This window comes from Lissotriton vulgaris, chromosome 2_1, assembly GCF_964263255.1.
Source record: "Lissotriton vulgaris chromosome 2_1, aLisVul1.2, whole genome shotgun sequence".
Classification (NCBI taxonomy): Eukaryota; Metazoa; Chordata; class Amphibia; order Caudata; family Salamandridae; genus Lissotriton; species Lissotriton vulgaris.
The window spans coordinates 1,994,999,513-1,995,020,066 of NC_141687.1; the positions used below are offsets into that span (position 1 = coordinate 1,994,999,513).

The 20,554-nt window shown below is 41.8% G+C and overlaps 1 protein-coding gene across 1 annotated transcript in view; it reads right to left on the minus strand.

Moving 5' to 3' along the window:
- Positions 1-20,554, minus strand: part of TMC3 (transmembrane channel like 3) — a 584,800-nt gene that overhangs the window by 201,067 nt on the left and 363,179 nt on the right. The window contains exons 11-13 of the mRNA XM_086958221.1: positions 15,816-15,925; positions 15,650-15,722; positions 10,530-10,775 (exon numbers count right to left, since the gene is read on the minus strand). Coding sequence (XP_086814347.1) covers positions 10,530-10,775; positions 15,650-15,722; positions 15,816-15,925 — 429 coding nt within the window. The remainder of the gene's footprint in view (positions 1-10,529; positions 10,776-15,649; positions 15,723-15,815; positions 15,926-20,554) is intronic.

Below are 20,554 nucleotides of genomic sequence, written 5' to 3' on the forward strand. Positions count from 1 at the left end.
AGGCACTGTATGTAATACGGCCACTGGTAATCCTAGGTCTGGCAGGTTAAGCTTGTTTATGGTGTGTTTAACTTATGATAACTGTTAAGTCTCAGGGACATACCAAACAGAATAATTAATTCTGGTCCCGGTATCTCACTGCAGAGTTAATGGAGAACCCGGAATAGGGGCTTATGTGTAGCAAGAAAATGTAAGCATGCATTTACCATACTTTTTCCTTAACTGTGGAAGATGGGCTTTTCCAATACCTATGTGGTGATGCCTGTAATAGCTAAATCATACTGACTAATGCCTTCGCATTTACAGTATGTACATTGCAACCCGACAACTTTTAGATTTTATAGAAAGGTCCACACCTTTAACTGCTTCCGCGCAACCGCGTTTTCCCGCTGTGCGCTGATTTTTGAAAAACGCGCGGTTTGTGATAAAGCCAGCTCGTCATCCGCGTAGCGCAGGTAACGCCCATGACGAGCTGGCTTTGTCCTTAGCGCGGAAGAGGTTAATGACATATTCATCATTTTCATTACTGTTAGATTCATTGCATCTGGCTAGTGTTCATGGGCTCGACCATGTCTGGTTTACACTTACTACTTTCCTAAGGATGAAATAGATTTGCATTCAACAATCCCAGGTGACCACAAAAGACTGTCACTTGGCGCCATATATAAGGAGTTGGAGTTGCTTGCAGAGATATCCTGTCCATTATTTGGGCTGTTTATTTAAATAACGAGATACTTTGATCATTCGGCTGCATTTACATTATATACCTGCCATATGTGATTTTGGACCTTTGATTGAATGTATATGGTTCCAAAATTTATTTGGACCTCTTCATTCACATAAATCCGGTAGGTCTCTCGATTTCTTCTACTTTTTTCACATTTCCTTTCCAAATCATAGGCTTATTGCGTCTACGTATAAATTTCACTTTTTCAATAAGTTTTGGTTGACAATGGATTTTGGGAAATCTTATTGCTTTATTTAACAACCTTTTTGTCTTATTTATTATTTTTCCAGTGAACCAACGGTTATTATTCATTTGGATAGTAGGTTTTCTCGAATCTGTAAGGATAACGTTCAAAAATATGTCAATAAGTTTGGATCAAGCATTTTGGTAGAAAATATCCACTCTTTGGGCAAAATCACCAAAATATGTCATTAATTCCGGTGATATATTCTCTTTCCAGGTATCCAGTTTTCTCATGCTTTTCACCTTCCAATTAATTATCAGAAATTTATGAGAATTGATTTCTTGTCTCACTCCTAGTTCCCTTGATAGTAAGCAAAGTGACGGATTGTCACTTTCTAGTCAATATTGAATTTCAAAGTTTTAAAATTGATGGAACAATTACATTGATGCAAAAAGTGTCGTTTTTAATATACTGGTATAAGTTATTTGTTTTGTCAGAGAAGAACTGCCTTTTATTGCTCCTAGTGTTAGGCTATAAAGGGCATAAAGTAAGTTCCTGCCCAAGTTGTCTTTGCGTTGGTCGCCACATGATGCCTCAGGAATATTCAATATTTGGTCGTCCTTCTCAAGCAATGTATGCTTAATATTACATTTCATCAGTTTTATATTAAAATCACCTGTTACTAAAAGGGTGCTACCATCACTTTTTATTTTGTAAAGATTTTTTATAATATGTTAATTCCTGTATTTCCAGGGAGATGATTCTGCTCCTCGCCAGCTAATTTTGTTTGTATTCCCAATTTCAAAAAGACCAGACAGGGAGGACATGCCTTCTCTGTGATGGCCTCCCAGCTTTGGAACTGACTTCCAGCCTCTCTTAGGCTTTCAATTGATCTTCTACGGTTCAGGAAGTCTTTGAAAACTTGGCTCTTCCTCCAATAATTTCCACTGCCTCTCTCCCCCTCTAGCTGCTGTCTCACTCCCGGTTGTTTGCTCTAGCGCCAGGACATCTTTTAGGTGACAGTGCACTTTATAGAAGTGCAAAATAAAAAATAATACAATTAATTTTTTTTTTTTTTTCTCCTGGCTTCAGGTAAACATTCAAGATTATTATTTGGGAGAATGGAAACAGCTTTGTTTTTAATTTCCGGGCTGCCTCCAGTATCTAGTGGTCCCTGGGACCAGTGCCTGCCCTTAAAAAATATTTTTAGAGACAGTCACAAAGTGGAAGGGGTTCCCTAGGGACACCTTCCAAATTGCGGCTGCATTACCACCATTAGAGGGTGGTAATTTGCGAGTGTTTTGCAACCCCAATTGCGGTCACAAAACATTCGTACATTGATTTGCGAACGCAATTAGGAAGGGAATGCCCCTTCCGGATTGCGACTCGCAATTCCTAAATAGCGAGTCGCAAATAAATTGCGACTCCCATATTTAGGAATTGTATATGACACTGTAGGTTTTTGCATGCGCAAACAGGTCGCAAACCCATTGGCGCATGCAAAAACGAGTCGTACATCTGGCCCGTGGTTTCCAAACTCCGAGTTTCTTGGAGGCATATAAAATCTAAAATTGTGTCACTTTGTGCTTTAAGAGTCTCAAACTGTCTATAATCCAGAAGCAAAATTAAAAGGCATGTTTCTTTTCGATTTTTTGCTGGTTATCTCTTTAGATAATCTATTGTTAGGGGATGGTGTCCAATATTGCCTGTTATGCTAGTATTGCTGTTAATATGCAGCACTGCTGGCAACCAGGACGGGCTACTTCACAGACTGTAGTGATCATTATCTCTCCCTTTTTACGAATTCTGATAGTTTATTGGCCAACGGCTGATTTCAATGCTTTGGTACCTTTGACTAAAATTGGAGTAATCATGCAATCTTGAGGCAATAAAAGTGCGGGGAATAATACCAGGGATATTTGACAATCTCTCCAAAATTGCGGAACAGGAGCATGATCCAGTTATTTTCATGGCTTCTCCCTGCGCCCAATTTAATAAGATGTTTAATTTGCTCATGTGCCGGTCCACCAAATATTAGTGCTGGTGCCCCCCATGCAACAACCGACTCAAATTAAGCATTGCTCCTTTGTGAGTGAGATATATCGGCATCTACTGGTCGCTGTTAGAAAGTATGGTTGAAATGGCTGGATCTTTTTTAATTTTACATTAACCATGCTTTTGCTAAAAAAAATTACCACTCCTAAATTGTTAAGGCTGATGTACAAAATTGTAACTTGGAGCACAGTTCCCCTCGTTTTTTAAGGTACTTCAACCTCTGCTGTACCCCTTTAAAATGGGAAATTCCTCTGTTTCAACTTACACCCTGTGCACGTTTCAAATCTGCCTTATGCTTGTTATTTTTTTGTGTGAAAGTGTAGTGCATTGCACGCGTGAGGTATCCTGTTTCTATCTTACTTAAGTCGTTGCAAATAACTCTTTATTCCATGGTTGTGGAACGTGTATTGCCAAAGCTCCATGTGTAGAATGTATTAGTTTGAAAAGGAAGGGAGGTTAAATAAAGGACTGGAGCTGGTGAAGCAGGCTGAGGTGTATGATCCATCTTCAAATAAAGAAGATTACTTTTACTTAATTGGTGTGTGGTACATCTTTACAACGAGTCTCTTCAGTGGCGTAGCTAGCCTTATGGCTGCCCGTGGTGGTCCCGGCGGCGACCCCATTGAAGAGCTGGAGGGGGTTGTGGCGAGATTCGGCTGCGATTGCTGCCCCGCAACGGCCGTAATGTAGAGCGTGGAGGTTCAAGGGGGCGATTGTCACCCCCGAGGCAGCAGGTAGGAGTGGGGGGAGTCCGCCGCCCCAAAAACCAATGCCCCCCCGCCATCCCTAGCTACGCCACTGCATCTCTTCAGGAGGCTGTTTTGATCATTTTGGTTCTTCTTTGTGAAGCTAATCAAATATTATAATAATAATAAATCGTATTTGTAAAGTGCAAACACATCACCCCATCAGGGTTTCAATGCGCTGGGGGGCATCGGGAGATAAAGGGAGATATGCACAAGGAAGTGGCAGAGGGAGGCGTTAGCCGTCATGGCTAACGCCTGACTCCGCCACTTTTGAAAAGCAAAGCGGCACCATATTTACAAGGGCATTGTGCAGCTTTGTGTTTCCTCCTGCGTTGGCAATACACTTAGCAGTGTGGCGCCAACACAGGCACCCTTGCTCCATAGTGGAAGGGGGACCTTCCTGTACATAAACAATCCATGACAGTTTGCTTGTTCCTTGGGCAGCACACATGGAAAAAGCAAAAACGAGGAGAAATAATGCATTTCTCCTTGTTTTGCCAACTTAAGACCAGGTTTTCCCTGGTCTTAAGTTTGCCGCTGCCTCCTATGTATGCTCCCCTTGTACATAGGGGGTAGCGTAAAAATTAATGGGTTTTGCGGTGGAACGCCCACCTCAACACCCACTGCCCACCCCTGTCACGCTAAGCATAGGGTGAAAGGGGGCCTTATTTACAAGGCAGCTTTAAGCTACATTACGTGGCTTAACGCTGCCTTCTAAATAAGGCTACACTTCTATCGCCACCACAACGTCAGAAAAAGTGGCGTTGTGGTAGCGATAGGGGCTTGTACATACGCCCCTAAGTGAGCTATTTTCCAAAGTCACATGATGCTGAGCTGAGCTGCTGCCAAGGCTGATGAACCAACTGTGAGCCCTGCGCTCCGGAGTCAGTTGTTCTGGCTGCTGCGCCACACCTCTCCCAAACTATGAGCTGTCCTATACTGAGATACAATTATAAAGCAAACTGAAGCTGAAAATGCTATCCTCTGTTTTATCTTTCAATTTTATGTCAGGGTAATACCCTTCCCAGCGGACATCTCTCGACCTTGAAGAGGTGGTTTTAGCAAAACGCTAAATAATATAGTTACAAATGCGAGTAATATTAACGTGCAGACTTAAATGAAGGTTTGGACAACGCAGGAGCCCTGAAAGCTTTTATATTTCTCTTCTAGAAGTAGAATCATATACTCCTAAATCTCACTAGAGAGCCCTCAGGTTCTGATATTTGATATATTAGAATATTTGTCTAGTTTACCATATTTACCAGTATCTTGCGTTTATTCAGGAGCAATGTATTTGCCACACTGCGGCATTTTTCCACTTTTTCACTACATTGTTTTAAATAGTCATGTTGTTTAACTACAGCACCTAAAATTTCATGCCAACCTATTATTCCCAATCAACATTACAACCTTATTCAATTTGTCTAACCATTTATTGAACCTTTCACTTATCACTTTATCATTTATCATAAGTCCCCTCCAAGAAATGTCCTTAAGGATGGATTTAGGCACACAGACAATTATCCAATTCTTCTGAACTCAAAAGATTACTTGGACAGTCCTGACTTATTACTAGTTCCCACCCCCCCCACCCCCCGTTCAAGTGTGGGCTTCGAATTTGAGGTCTTCTAAAATGCACAGTCCAAATAATTTGAATCTTTGCCTCATCCATTCTGAGTGCTAACTTTGAGTGGATTATACGTTCTGTTCCAAGTTGCCTTAGGTTTAGAACTTAAGGAAGTGCTTCAATCATCTGCCTCTGACACCAATACCTCTCTGTTAGCACCAACCTGAGGAGACTTCTGTATTGTGGAAACTGTATTCCCTACCTCTTCTATTGGTAGAAAGCATGTCAATCTGATGCTCTGTTTTCCTAATTTCGATTGTGCTTCTATTGTTCAGTGGAAGGTAAGATCCTCAATGATAGATCACTTGATAAGTCTTCTCTATCGCAAACTAATCAACTGTGGTCTGGACCAGTTCCTATTCAATTCCACAAACATATACATTCCAAAGTAAGATGCATGGCAGTTTTGAGGGAACCTGTGTTCACTAACATATTTAATGTAATTCATATTCATTGTTCGTACCCTACGGTGCACCCCTTCAAATAGTACATGGCAATCTTAATAGCAGATGACGTCATACCATTAATGTCAAATATCGGTCTCTTTTTACAATGCGTTGTCTATCTGCATGCTTTGCATAACGAATGGTAAGACTCCTCAAATAACATCACCTTACACTCTTGCTGCTCGCTTGCATATTTGCACATTGAAATTTAGATTCTTTATGAATATCTCTATGAATATCTGCTGCTATTATATTATTATTCTATATTGTTATATATATATATATTATTTATTAGTTATATATGCTGCTGCTGCTGATTGTACATTTGCAAATTTGCACACTTGCACATTAGCTGAGGGTTATGTCCAATATCTCGAACATCAAACAATATGGTGATATTTATTTCTTTAAATGCTAATGGCCTGAATAACGTTCGTAAAAGGAAAACTATTGGGTGCTGGTTGAAAAACTTTATACCTGACATCATCTATTTGCAAGAAACCCATCACAAAGATCAGGCAGAGTCAGCTAAACTCTTCAAAAGCTGGGCGGGCTATAACATATCTGCTCCTGCCGGGATGGCTCAGAGAGGAGTTTCCATATTAATAGGGAGACATGTAGGTTTTAATCTTGAAGGGACGTGCATAGACCCCAGAGGTAGATGGGCAGTTGTACACGGTAAATCAAACAATGTCAGTGTTATTCTTGCCACAATCTATGCACCAATTTTGGATGACCCTCAAGCTATTCTACAGGTAAAGCAGGCATTAACTGGTCTCTCTGGGCCAATAATTTGGGGGGGAGATTTTAATCTATTACAAAACCCTCGATTGGACTCCTCCAAGAAAGACCACCGACAGAATAAACCCCAAGTTGCCTTAGCTGTCCAAAGTTGTAAAATAGACCTTGATGTTATTGACCATTGGCGAAATTTAAATCCTATTAAGCGGGAGTATTCATGCCACTCAGCAAAATATAATTCTGCGTCAAGGCTAGATTTTTTTTTATCATCCCATGACCTAGTAATATATAATTACGCCCATCTACCTAACGCTTTTTCAGACCATGCAGCTCTTTGCAGCTCTTTGCATGGAGGTCAATTTGGGGAATTATGAAGCAAGACCTACAAGTAGATGGTTTTTTAATAAACGTATTCTCCTTGACCAACAATGGTGCACAGATATTATTGAAAAGATAGAGCAATTTTTTACACAGAATAGAGGTTCAGCCCCATTAAATATAATCTGGGATGCATTTAAAGCCACTCTACGTGGAATAATTACATCTAAAGAAATTCCCAAGCTGAGGGCAAAAAGGGAGGAGAAAACCAAACTCCAAACTGAACTCTCACAGGCAACCCAAGAGCATTATAGGGTCAGATCTATGATCTCTGGTCACAAACTCCACGAGGCGAAGTGCAAGATGAAGGATTTTTATTATGATTTAGGCGAGACAAATAGCAACCTACACGCACAAAAGATATATGAGGAGAGTGAGTATACAGGAAAGTTGCTGGCCTGGCAATCTAAAGAAAAGCAGGTCCGCAATAGAATAGATCAGTTAATAGACCCCATCACTAAAATACAAGTTAAGACCACAACTTCCATCGGTGAGCTGTTTTTAAAACACTATGAGGGGATATATCAAGCGACTGAGGGGGCTACGCCTGACTCTATCATGGAATTTCTACAGCCACTTGAAATACCTAAAATAGATGCTGAGGGTAAGAACTATCTTACACAAGATTGCACACTATTAGAATTAGATGAAATGATAGAGTCCTTCCCCAATGGCAAGGCCAATGGTGAGGATGGCCTTTCCATTGAATTTTAAAAAAAATTGGGGGGAGAATTACGTAAAGAACTTTTGAAATTAGTTAATAACTTACTCCAAGGAAGTCCCCCACCGGATTCCTTTCATACAGCGGTGGTGGTCAGTATTTTAAAAAAAGGAAAGGACAAGGAAAATATAAATTCATACCGACCGATTAGCCTTGTGAATACAGATTACAAAATGTTTACAAAACTTTTAGCAAACAGATTAATTAAAATAGTAGGATGTCTGGTAGCCCACGATCAGTGTGGTTTTATTGAAGGCAGGCATCTCCATTCCAACACTACATTTTTATTGGAGGCACTAGATTATTTTAAAACTAATAAGGTGAAGGCTCAAATTTGGATTTTAGATGCGGAGAAAGCCTTTGATTAGTGTCTTGGGATTGCCTGTTTGCAATTTTACGTAGTTTTAATTTCCTGAATGTTTTTATCTCTCTTTTACGACAACTGTATATGAATTCTAGGGCACAAATTATCGTCAATAATACTAATATTGGGTCTTGTAAGGTCACTAGAGGCACGCGACAAGGATGCCCCTTGTCGCCAATTGTATTCGCATTATTTATTAAACCTCTGGCGATCGCTATCAGGAATACTAAAGTTGACACAGCCCCAATATTAGGAATGACAAACATAAAATTATATGCGGATGATATTGCCCTTTTCATAGACTCCAAACCCTCAAGTCAACGGAAGATTTTAAAAATCTTCTCTGATTTCCAAAAACTAGGGGGTTATAAAATTAATGTAAACAAAACGGAAATTATTCTAGTTAACTGCACTATAGACACTTTAGCTCCCGAATTCAGGCGGACATATAACATGGATCCAAAGAAATATCTTGGAATATTTGTATCGGATAGGCTAGATGACCTTTTTGCACTTAATTTTTTACCTTTATTAAAAAAGGTGGGCTCACTTTTAGATCGCTGGAAATTACTACCCCTGTCTCTCATAGGGCGGGCATCGCTAATTCGGATGTCGGTATTACCCCTTTTTAATTTCCTTTTCAGTGCAATTCCCTGCGCAATCCATGCCTCTTATTTTAAAAAAGTAGAAGCTTTGATCTCCTCTTTCTTATGGGCAAAAAAATCTCCCAGACTTGCACTGAGCACTTTATATTTATTATCCACATACGGAGGGCTGTCCCTTCCAAATATTAGAGAATATTATTTTGCGTCTTTTGCACATTATAGTTACAGGTTTTTTGTTTTAGATTCTTATGAGACAGATGATTTTTTTATGAAAAGGATGTTGTTGGAATTAAAAATCTATGACCCGGTCAGAACCACGAAAGATCCAAAAAAAGTACAATATAAATCCCTGCAGTGGATTTTTAAGGTGAAAACTCAGTTTTTAAAATTTTATGACTTACCTAATTTAAGTAATAAGACGAATTTAATAAATTTTAGCTTGGGAGATGCTGGCTGTATGGACAAAAATATTTTAACTCTCTGGAAGGAGAATGGCTTTGAGAAAATTGAAGACTTCCTGTTGGGTAAAATCTTGGGATGAAATCCATAGCCAGTTAATCCACTTGCACTTTACGCTGAACTGGTCCTTTATTAGGATAAATCCAAAACTTAGAGAACTCAATATAGGAAATGTATTTAATAAAGAAAATATTTCCACTATCCTTAATAACAAAATACAAAAGAAAATGAGTATCTGGATTAAAATATTAAAAGAAAGTAAAGACCAGGACTTTTACAGCAAGATTACTGAAAGATGGAAAAAGAGGGAAGATATTACAATTAATCAACAGGTATGGGATAAAATAAATACATTTAATAGAACCATTTTTCAAAGAGCAAATTTTAAACGTATGCAATTTTATAATAAATGGTTAATATATAGAACCCCGTCCTTTTAACATAATATTTTCCCCCAAGTAGCCGACAAATGCTTCTTATGTGTAGGAAAAGGCACTTGGAAACACATTGTTTGGGAGTGTCCAAAAATCCAGGTTTTATGGAAGGAAATAGAAAAATATCTTTCAATTGTCCTTAAAACTAATATTGTATTCGATGACCTAATTCCCCTCTTAGGCTGCTCTCCTATTCTCACCCAACATGACGAGTCCCTTTTTATAGCTTCTTTAATAGCTAAATCCCTTATATTACAGTCCTGGAAAACAGATCTTGTTCCATCCTTCCAGGCATGGAAGGCAAAATTACTTCGAATCCAGGGTAGGGAAAGAAAATATGCTCTAAGATCAGGGGCTCTCAAAAAATATGATAAATATTGGAGTGGGTTTGATTCTTAAATTTGTCTTGTTACTACTTAACCAGATCTATATTTTTCTGAAAAAATGTATTAGTCTATTCCGATTGTTTCGACTCCGCACGATGTACTTTACAACTTAGCTATGAAATATTAACTGAGAAGACGCTCGGTGTATTTAAATGCTACGTACTGTTTTAATTCTAACAAAATCTTTTGAATATTAGTGACAGCCGATTGATTGTTTGTTCTTACACAACTCTGCACTTTATAATTTAAATGTTAAAATGACAAATTGTATGGATGTTTTTAATATTCTTCTTTCTCATACTGTATTAATTGGATTTCAACTATGTCCTGTTTCCTATATTGTATTGTTATATTTGAACTCTCAATAAAAAAATAATTTTTTTTTTTAAAATATCGGTCTTCAGCTACTGTTGATGGTCAAGGGAATTGTGCGCTGACCATCTTGAATACTTCAGGGCTTACCTGATGATCCACTGTCATAAGGTTGAGCAAACACCACTATTTAGAGAAGTCTTAGAACGAGGACTGTCTAATCAATAAAGCTAAAAGTCAGCGGAATGTGCATATTTTCAAAAGACCAGATTCAACATGTCCTGTTTTAGTTTAGATTAAATACATTCTTTATCTGTTGTGCATCTTGTAAAATCATGTCCTACCTGCCCAACGTATGTTTCCCAACACTCATTTTTCTGGCTCTGAAAGTTGTAGTCAAAAGAAGATGATGATGTTGTCTGGTTAGGCACTACGATAGGCGTGATAGTACTGTTCTCCTCCAGTTCTAGGATGAATGTGTTGTTCCCATTCACTCCAAGGTCAGGAACAGCGGTAGATGTCGATAAGGTTGCAAAAGTTCTTGTGGCCAGAAAAGGGGCAGGTTCAGTGGCACTTCCATTACCAGCATTCTGAAAGATCAAAATGTTATGCCTTAGGCTGTGTTATCATGTATTTTAATTTATTCTTTCACAGAACATCTATGCCAGTATGTGGTTAACATTATGTTTGCTGTTCCCAAAGATAGGTGTCATCTAATAAGGGTACATTCCTACTACGGACCAAAGGAAATTTGTATTTCAATCCTACTGATTAAAGTCTGAAGATATCAGGTTGCATAAAACATGGATGGCTATTAGTGTTTGTCAACTCCTATTGGGAGCAGGTATTTATGAAGAGACAATGATTTATATAGCTGCAAGTACAATTCTGCAAAAAAGTTGGAAAAGGAACCAATGCTTCAGTTGCAAAATATAAAATGCTATTAAATGATGTTTATAATATAAAGATATACAATGCTAAATATAAAGGAGTATAGCGAATCCTTCCCGGAAGTGGATCATTCACAGAAGGTAAATATAACTCCCCAATGATTATGGATGTTTATATGTACATGCTTAGAGAAAGTAATTTACTCATTTTGCCAGTTCAGAAAAGGAGACAGAAGTTCAAATGGCATGTGTAGATTTAAACTACACATGCCTGAATTAGATTTAAATGTAAACAATTTGGGCATACTCGAGGGGGTGTGCAAGTAGGATCCACACAAACGATAATGTGTACCCTCAAAGGAAGACAAACGAAAATGGGTTTGTTGCAGTGGCGTCTCCTCCGATAAGGTGGAGGAGCATCGCCCCACTGCTTTACAGCAGTAAAATAAAGGGAAAATAAAATGATAATAACTTGAGGCTATTATCATTTTATATATTCCTTCTGCGGCAGCTTTGAGGGCAGTGTGGGGATGATTTGATGACAGAGTAACAGAGGGAGGAGTGGTGGCACACTGTAAGTGCTCATGACAGTCATGCCCACTTTGCATGTTCTCCACCTAGGCTGTATACAGACCAATCACAAAGCTGCATTGTAGCATTGTGATTGGCTTAAGGGTGCCTGGGTGCTTCCTTTTCTGGCCCAACGTGGAGGAGAAAAGGAGGAGAGAGACTGTGATAAGATACCTTTTATTTCCTTTTTTTGCACACCCTTACAGCCCCCACCCACCCGCCCGCCACACTCAATCCATGGCATTGCCACTGGTTTGTCGCTCAACAAAATCAGAAGCGCCAGGTGTATATCAGGATTGTATGTATACCTAGAATGTAAGAGGAAATATGAGGAAACAGTCCTGGGTTTTTTATACTTTTTCTGAAAGAGAAACTCTTTTGCATTTGAGGCTATGAGTTGGATTTAGAATATTTGATATATCATACAGGAGTCAGTTGGAAGCAGTTGAAAGCTGATCAGAGGAGTTATCTTGCTCCCAGCAAGACAACTCCTTGTGCACTTCTATGTAAACCATGAATTAAAAAGTTGATCTGTTTTGCAGATATGATGTCTGCCTACAACTGTAATCAATGGTTACCTGCTTACCTCTTTAGCATATTGATGATGAGGGAGGGATCCTCCAAGATGAGTTCATCGGTTTTATTGTGTTGAGAGGATGTTGTGGTGCACCGAACAACTAACTGTGGGGGTGAGGTGATGCTGCTGACAACCACTAAAATGGCACAGGCGTGCAATAATACAAAAATGAGATTACTGATGTCCATAAAATGTACAGCTGCTGCCAGGTCCATCAGAAGGTGGGGGGTTCATTAGTGAGTCCCATGCTTGAGCTGCACTATTTATAGATATTAAGGCAACACTGCTTTGTTTATTAATAGTGAGAGATCAAACATGGCTTAGTTACAATATGATGGCATCAGTCAGTGTGAATTAGCTGACCTCAGGCCTCACAATAACTTCTAACATGTATGACTGCTGTTGGGTTTCAAGAAGTGTGGTTGTCAGTTTAGTTTCAGTGCTTTCATAAGTGAGTAGAGTAGACACCCATCTTATTTGTCCGCACACTGCTAGGGCAGAACACCAAATGTCCAGCTTTTGCTGCTGGCACTGTGAGTGACACTGCGAGTGACCGGGCAGGGTGTCCGCATCTCACTATTTGAGCCACATATGTGAACGAGGTTCCTGTCTGTGGCTGGGTGGGAGGAGCTGCAGCACAGAAGTGGTCTTGCACAGTGTTGCCTCAGGGACACAGTCTTCTTTAAAAATGCTAATTAGAAATGTGGACATCTACAGCTAAGCAACCCTTCTTACATTTATATATACATGCAAAGAGAGAGAGAATGAAGACCATGCTGGGTGTCTATGCTACATACATATTGTCTTATCAGGGAACAGAAGCACAGCCAGAGTAAGATTTGCCCATGATCAAACTGTTTGGTAAATTGGAGACCTGAGATTGTATTGCTTGACCCAAGGAGTCTCCAGCCCTTTCTGTAACGATAGGTACTATCGATCACTGAAAATCCTTGTGAGCTACAGAAGGCTAAATAACATGCATTGTTACCAATCACCCCCGAATCCAGCGTTATTGACTTTAAGGCTAATGTCCATAGAGCCAAATACTTTGATTGAAAAAAAATATTTTGACTAGGGGCACTATGAGAGGGCTGCCAAGTGTGTCAGTGAGACTGTGGTCTTTGGGGATGTATGAACATGTGTGTGTATGAATGGTATATATATGAATGAGTGAATGAGAGCCTGTGCCATATTTACAAGCATAGAACCATTTTCTTAAATAGGAGAAATTTAAAGTGCAGGAATACTTTCGGCAAAAATGTACAAATATGGAAAACATTTCTGTACTTTAGATTTCTCCTATTTTAAAAAAAAAGATGTGTTTTTCAGTTCTACATATGGCATAGTGTCTACTGGGCATTAGAAACAAGAGGCCTGCTGTTTGAAAGTGCAACACTTTGAAATGGGAGAACATTAAAATGAAGAGTTAACCAAATCATTACGGTAACTTTTCCTTATTGAGTTGGAGTCTGGATCCACTAGTTGGAGACACCACTGTATGGGCTAGTTTTTTGGCTGTTTGTGGGTGTGAAAAAAAAATACAAGATTGTACAAAGGGCAGGGAGGAAGGGCAACAGGGATCAAACAAAGCATCATACCAGGAAAAAGTAAGGACTTATCATACAGAAATTGAAACTACACAGGCCGCCAACTATAAAAATAGATTTAATGCTGCAACAAACTCCCCTAGAGATATGTTTAAAATCACCGAAACATTGCTCGAACCAACACCCATTGGCTCTCCCACTGAACCCTCTAACATCAGGTGCAATGATCTGGCCTCCTGTTTCCATAATAAAATAACTGACATCTACCGCTCCTTATAAGAGGTGGAGGAAGACTCAAACGCCAATTCCCTTAGCAATTTCCACAATAGTAGCTCTGCCTCCAGAATTTACTCCACTAGCGTATGATTATTTCACTATCATCTTTGGAAAAATCATATCTGCATCTCCACAGGCTCCTGCCCCCCTCCCAGGATCCTTTTACTCCTTTGTCCCTCCTTTGCTTGACATGGTCAATCTGTCCCTGGAAAGGGGCACAGTACCCCTGGCCTGTAAACATGCCATGGCTATCCACAAAAAGCCCAACCTAGACTCCTTATGTCTGGATCATTTTCCTCCAATCTCACTCCTTCCAGACATAAGCAAAGGGTTAGAAAAACATGTTAATAATCATCTCTCAGATTTTATTAAGGCCAACAGCCACCTTCACCACACCTAAACAGGTTTTCGGCCCAAACTCAATACTGAAACATCCCTCCTAGCGTTAGTGGGTGTTGCAAAAAGTAGACTAGACCAAGGAGGCACAGCAGCCACAATACTTCTTGACCAAGGGCATCAGTTTCGGTGTGTGTAGGATTCAAGAAAGGTAGTGTGGTTTCAGTTTCAGTTACAGGTGTTTTGGTGATTGGTTAAAATCTAGTCTTAATTTCCTATAGATGGTGTAAATGCTTCCTGTGTGGTTGACGTGGGGTAGGTTGATGGTCACTTGATAGTAAGAGCGGATGTTGTAGTATATTTTTATTTCTGTCTTACATACGTTTGTTCCAATTACAATAGTGAATGTGTTGTGCGATGCAATGTCTTTAGCTATGTCATGCGTGACCTTCCAGCGTGGGTTGTGAAATGACATTCAGAAAGCTAGATGCACCAGCTGGGCACATTGGGGCACCTGGAGTGTCAGACAGTTGACAGAGGAAGAGGCAGAGAAAACAATGTGTGCTGCTGCCTGCATGGAATGATTAATCACACCCCCTGTCTCAGATTGCACACCATGATTCAGGGCTGGTTCTAGGATTGTTGGGGCCCTGGTCAAAGGGGAATGTGCAAGGCCCTTCTAATTTACATAAGTGACACCTTTAGGTCTCCGGCAAGCTGCTTTGGGCAGTCTCCCTGTGAGCCACAGCTCCCCTCTCTGCCACCTACTAGCACCCCTTTCTCAGCTCACATCGGGCTACAGGTGTGAGACTAGCTTGGGGGCTGAGAGTTAAAACGTTGTAGACTGTAAAGTGCTGACAATGGGTGTTCTGCAGTGTCTCTCAATGAGCAGCCAGGTAGGAGGCCTAATTGCAGGACAAAATGTGTCTCCTTGCAACTGGCACAAGATGAAGAGTCCCCCTCCCCTAGGCTTACCCTCACCATCCCTGAGAGGCCCAGGGATGGGGCCCCATCCTGTAAGCCCAATTGCAGACACCTTTCTTCAATGGGATTGGCAGGGGTACAAGAGGTTTGGTTGTGTGTTGCACTGGTGTGGGGCCCCATGCTGGTAGGCTGAGTGCGAGGCCCTGGGCTGCTGCCCATACTGCCCATGCCTAGCGCCGGCCCTGCCACGATTACGTTAAATGAAAAGTTGCAAAGTAGCATGGCTAAATACATTCCAACTGGTAATCAAACTCAAACCAAGTATATTCATCGAGAATACTTACACTCATGCTGTTCACCTTGTCCAGCAAAGCAATTATTAAACTGTAGAGATTCCCCAGGTAAAGGACAAGTACTCTAAAATAAACAAATACAATTAATATGTAAAGGTTTATCACTCTTCATAGCAGCATATAAACTCAGTGTTTGTGACTTTGGGTATCCCTGTACCTCGCAAGCTGAAACCGCAGAGTGGTCCTAGGGTGATACATCTCCAGTGCTGCCACAAGCTCAAAAGCAGATGGGGCTATCATGGTAATTAGTGACACAACAACACTCACCTGCGAAGACAAACATAGCATGCAATGCCATCAATAGGTGTCCAAACAATGGTATTGTTCTGAAGAATATGCTTAGTAATCCAGCAACTGTGAATAGTGAGTAGTATCATTTTATTATTTTGGCAACAATGGCACTGTATCAAGGGATATGCATAGTGATCCAGCAACTGTCAGCAAATGTCAAATACAATAGCAAGTGATTATGATTATGTGCAGCCTTATCCTCTATAAATTATTACATAAGTGGTACCGTAACCGATATTCATACACCGGTAGGCCAGCACAGATGATGGTTCAAAACCGTCACTTATTACCATATTGCACCATTAACATAATAATCACAATAACACTAGACGTGACACCGCAAAGCCCCTTCATTTAGTTATAAAATATACAGCACATGTTGTGCAATTCCACTTGAAAATCACGTGACTTTAGGCAGGCTAACTGCTACGTGGTGCCAAAGCGCATGAGACGTCACCACTAGTCTTTTGTCCCTTTCCACTGCCATACCCGGATCGGTATGCTGAATTCCACAGCCTTGGCGGTTCTGACACTCGACCATCCATGGACAGGAACATATTCCTTAAATACCTCTCACTGGCTGGCAGCCCATTGTCATTTCCTCGAACAGAGAGACTCAAGCCCTTGTGCTCCATATTATCCCGGGAGCAGGCTCAATTGGATTATTATTTATTTATTTAATTTATTTATTTATGCGTTTTTATATAGCGCAGACTTTACCTGAAGGCCTCAGAGCGCTTCACAATAGGAACAGAAAAATACAAGTGAACAAATTACAAAAGCAGACGATAAGTTACATGAAGTAAAAGTGACAATTGTGAGCAAACAAAATACATGAGGTAGCAAACAGTGCATTACAGGAGGAAAGAGTGACATGTGTGCAGGTTACAAGAGAAAACAAAGTACAATTAGAGGTAATATAAGCTAGACACTCAGGCCCAAGAGCAAACGTTACGTAGGCAATGGTGATTCAGAAATGGGGGTGGTGATGAACAGAGTGTCTGAATTAAGCAGACCACTCTTACCCAGTCCAAAGATCAGAGCTTGATCCATCACCGTTATTTATCTCACTGCACCATCCCAGTTCAGAACCTGGCTATATGCAAATCAGTCTGTCCCTGGCCCAGTGCATCATGAGAAAAGGGCAGACTAAACTACCAAGCCAATTCTTCACCAGAAAGGAGACAAGCTACCGGGGACCGGTTTCTGGCATTTCAGCCGTCTTCGGCCCGGCTTGCTTGAATCCTGATGGTGCAGTGAGAAAGGGACTCATGTCTGAGTATACCCTGCCACACCTATAGTGGCCAAAAACGATTCAGAAATGGGGGTGGTGATGAAGAGATTGTCTGAATTAAGCAGACCACTCTTACCCAGTCCAAAGATCAGGGCTTGATCCATCACCGTTATTTATCTCACTGCACCATCCCAGTTCAGAACCTGGCTATATGCAAATCAGTCAGTCCCTGGCCCAGTTCATCATGGGAACAGGGCAGACTAAACTACCAAGCCAATTCTTCACCAGAAAGGAGACAAGCTACCGGGGACCGGTTTCTGGCATTTCAGCCGTCTTCGGCCCGGCTTGCTTGAATCCTGATGGTGCAGTGAGAAAGGGACTCATGTCTGAGTATACCCTGCCACACCAATAGTGGCCAAAAACGATTCAGAAATGGGGGTGGTGATGAACAGAGTGTCTTAATTAAGCAGACCACTCTTACCCAGTCCAAAGATCAGGGCTTGATCCATCACCGTTATCTATCTCACTGCACCATCCCAGTTCAGAACCTGGCTATATGCAAATCAGTCTGTCCCTGGCCCAGTGCATCATGGGAACAGGGCAGACTAAACTACCAAGCCAATTCTTCACCAGAAAGGAGACAAGCTACCGGGGACCGGTTTCTGGCATTTCAGCCGTCTTCGGCCCGGCTTGCTTGAATCCTGATGGTGCAGTGAGAAAGGGACTCATGTCTGAGTATACCCTGCCACACCTATAGTGGCCAAAAACGATTCAGAAATGGGGGTGGTGATGAACAGAGTGTCTGAATTAAGCAGACCACTCTTACCCAGTTCAAAGATCAGGGCTTGATCCATCACCGTTATTTATCTCACTGCACCATCCCAGTTCAGAACCTGGCTATATGCAAATCAGTCTGTCCCTTGCCCAGTGCATCATGGGAACAGGGCAGACTAAACTACCAAGCCAATTCTTCACCAGAAAGGAGACAAGCTACCGGGGACCGGTTTCTGGCATTTCAGCCGTCTTCGGCCCGGCTTGCTTGAATCCTGATGGTGCAGTGAGAAAGGGACTCATGTCTGAGTATACCCTGCCACACCTATAGTGGCCAAAAACGATTCATAAATGGGGGTGGTGATGAACAGAGTGTCTGAATTAAGCAGACCACTCTTACCCAGTCCAAAGATCAGGGCTTGATCCATCACCGTTATTTATCTCACTGCACCATCCCAGTTCAGAACCTGGCTATATGCAAATCAGTCTGTCCCTGGCCCAGTGCATCATGAGAACAGGGCAGACTAAACTACCAAGCCAATTCTTCACCAGAAAGGAGACAAGCTACCGGGGACCGGTTTCTGGCATTTCAGCCATCTTCGGCCCGGCTTGCTTGAATCCTGATGGTGCAGTGAGAAAGGGACTCATGTCTGAGTATACCCTGCCACACCTATAGTGTCCAAAAACGATTCAGAAATGGGGGTGGTGATGAACAGATTGTCTGAATTAAGCAGACCACTCTTACCCAGTCCAAAGATCAGGGCTTGATCCATCACCGTTATTTATCTCACTGCACCATCCCAGTTCAGAACCTGGCTATATGCAAATCAGTCAGTCCCTGGCCCAGTTCATCATGGGAACAGGGCAGACTAAACTACCAAGCCAATTCTTCACCAGAAAGGAGACAAGCTACCGGGGACCGGTTTCTGGCATTTCAGCCGTCTTCGGCCCGGCTTGCTTGAATCCTGATGGTGCAGTGAGAAAGGGACTCATGTCTGAGTATACCCTGCCACACCAATAGTGGCCAAAAACGATTCAGAAATGGGGGTGGTGATGAACAGAGTGTCTTAATTAAGCAGACCACTCTTACCCAGTCCAAAGATCAGGGCTTGATCCATCACCGTTATTTATCTCACTGCACCATCCCAGTTCAGAACCTGGCTATATGCAAATCAGTCTGTCCCTGGCCCAGTGCATCATGGGAACAGGGCAGACTAAACTACCAAGCCAATTCTTCACCAGAAAGGAGACAAGCTACCGGGGACCGGTTTCTGGCATTTCAGCCGTCTTCGGCCCGGCTTGCTTGAATCCTGATGGTGCAGTGAGAAAGGGACTCATGTCTGAGTATACCCTGCCACACCTATAGTGGCCAAAAACGATTCAGAAATGGGGGTGGTGATGAACAGAGTGTCTGAATTAAGCAGACCACTCTTACCCAGTCCAAAGATCAGGGCTTGATCCATCACCGTTATTTATCTCACTGCACCATCCCAGTTCAGAACCTGGCTATATGCAAATCAGTCTGTCCCTTGCCCCGTGCATCATGGGAGCAGGGCAGACTAAACTACCAAGCCAATTCTTCACCAGAAAGGAGACAAGCTACCGGGGACCGGTTTCTGGCATTTCAGCCGTCTTCGGCCCGGCTTGCTTGAATCCTGATGGTGCAGTGAGAAAGGGACTCATGTCTGAGTATACCCTGCCACACCTATAGTGGCCAAAAAGGATTCATAAATGGGGGTGGTGATGAACAGAGTGTCTGAATTAAGCAGACCACTCTTACCCAGTCCAAAGATCAGGGCTTGATCCATCACCGTTATTTATCTCACTGCACCATCCCAGTTCAGAACCTGGCTATATGCAAATCAGTCTGTCCCTGGCCCAGTGCATCATGGGAACAGGGCAGACTAAACTACCAAGCCAATTCTTCACCAGAAAGGAGACAAGCTACCGGGGACCGGTTTCTGGCATTTCAGCCATCTTCGGCCCGGCTTGCTTGAATCCTGATGGTGCAGTGAGAAAGGGACTCATGTCTGAGTATACCCTGCCACACCTATAGTGGCCAAAAACGATTCAGAAATGGGGGTGGTGATGAACAGATTGTCTGAATTAAGCAGACCACTCTTACCCAGTCCAAAGATCAGGGCTTGATCCATCACCGTTATTTATCTCACTGCACCATCCCAGTTCAGAACCTGGCTATATGCAAATCAGTCAGTCCCTGGCCCAGTGCATCATGCGAACAGGGCAGACTAAACTACCAAGCCAATTCTTCACCAGAAAGGAGACAAGCTACCGGGGACCGGTTTCTGGCATTTCAGCCGTCTTCGGCCCGGCTTGCTTGAATCCTGATGGTGCAGTGAGAAAGGGACTCATGTCTGAGTATACCCTGCCACACCTATAGTGGCCAAAAACGATTCAGAAATGGGGGTGGTGATGAACAGAGTGTCTGAATTAAGCAGACCACTCTTACCCAGTCCAAAGATCAGGGCTTGATCCATCACCGTTATTTATCTCACTGCACCATCCCAGTTCAGAACCTGGCTATATGCAAATCAGTCTGTCCCTGGCCCAGTGCATCATGGGAACAGGGCAGACTAAAC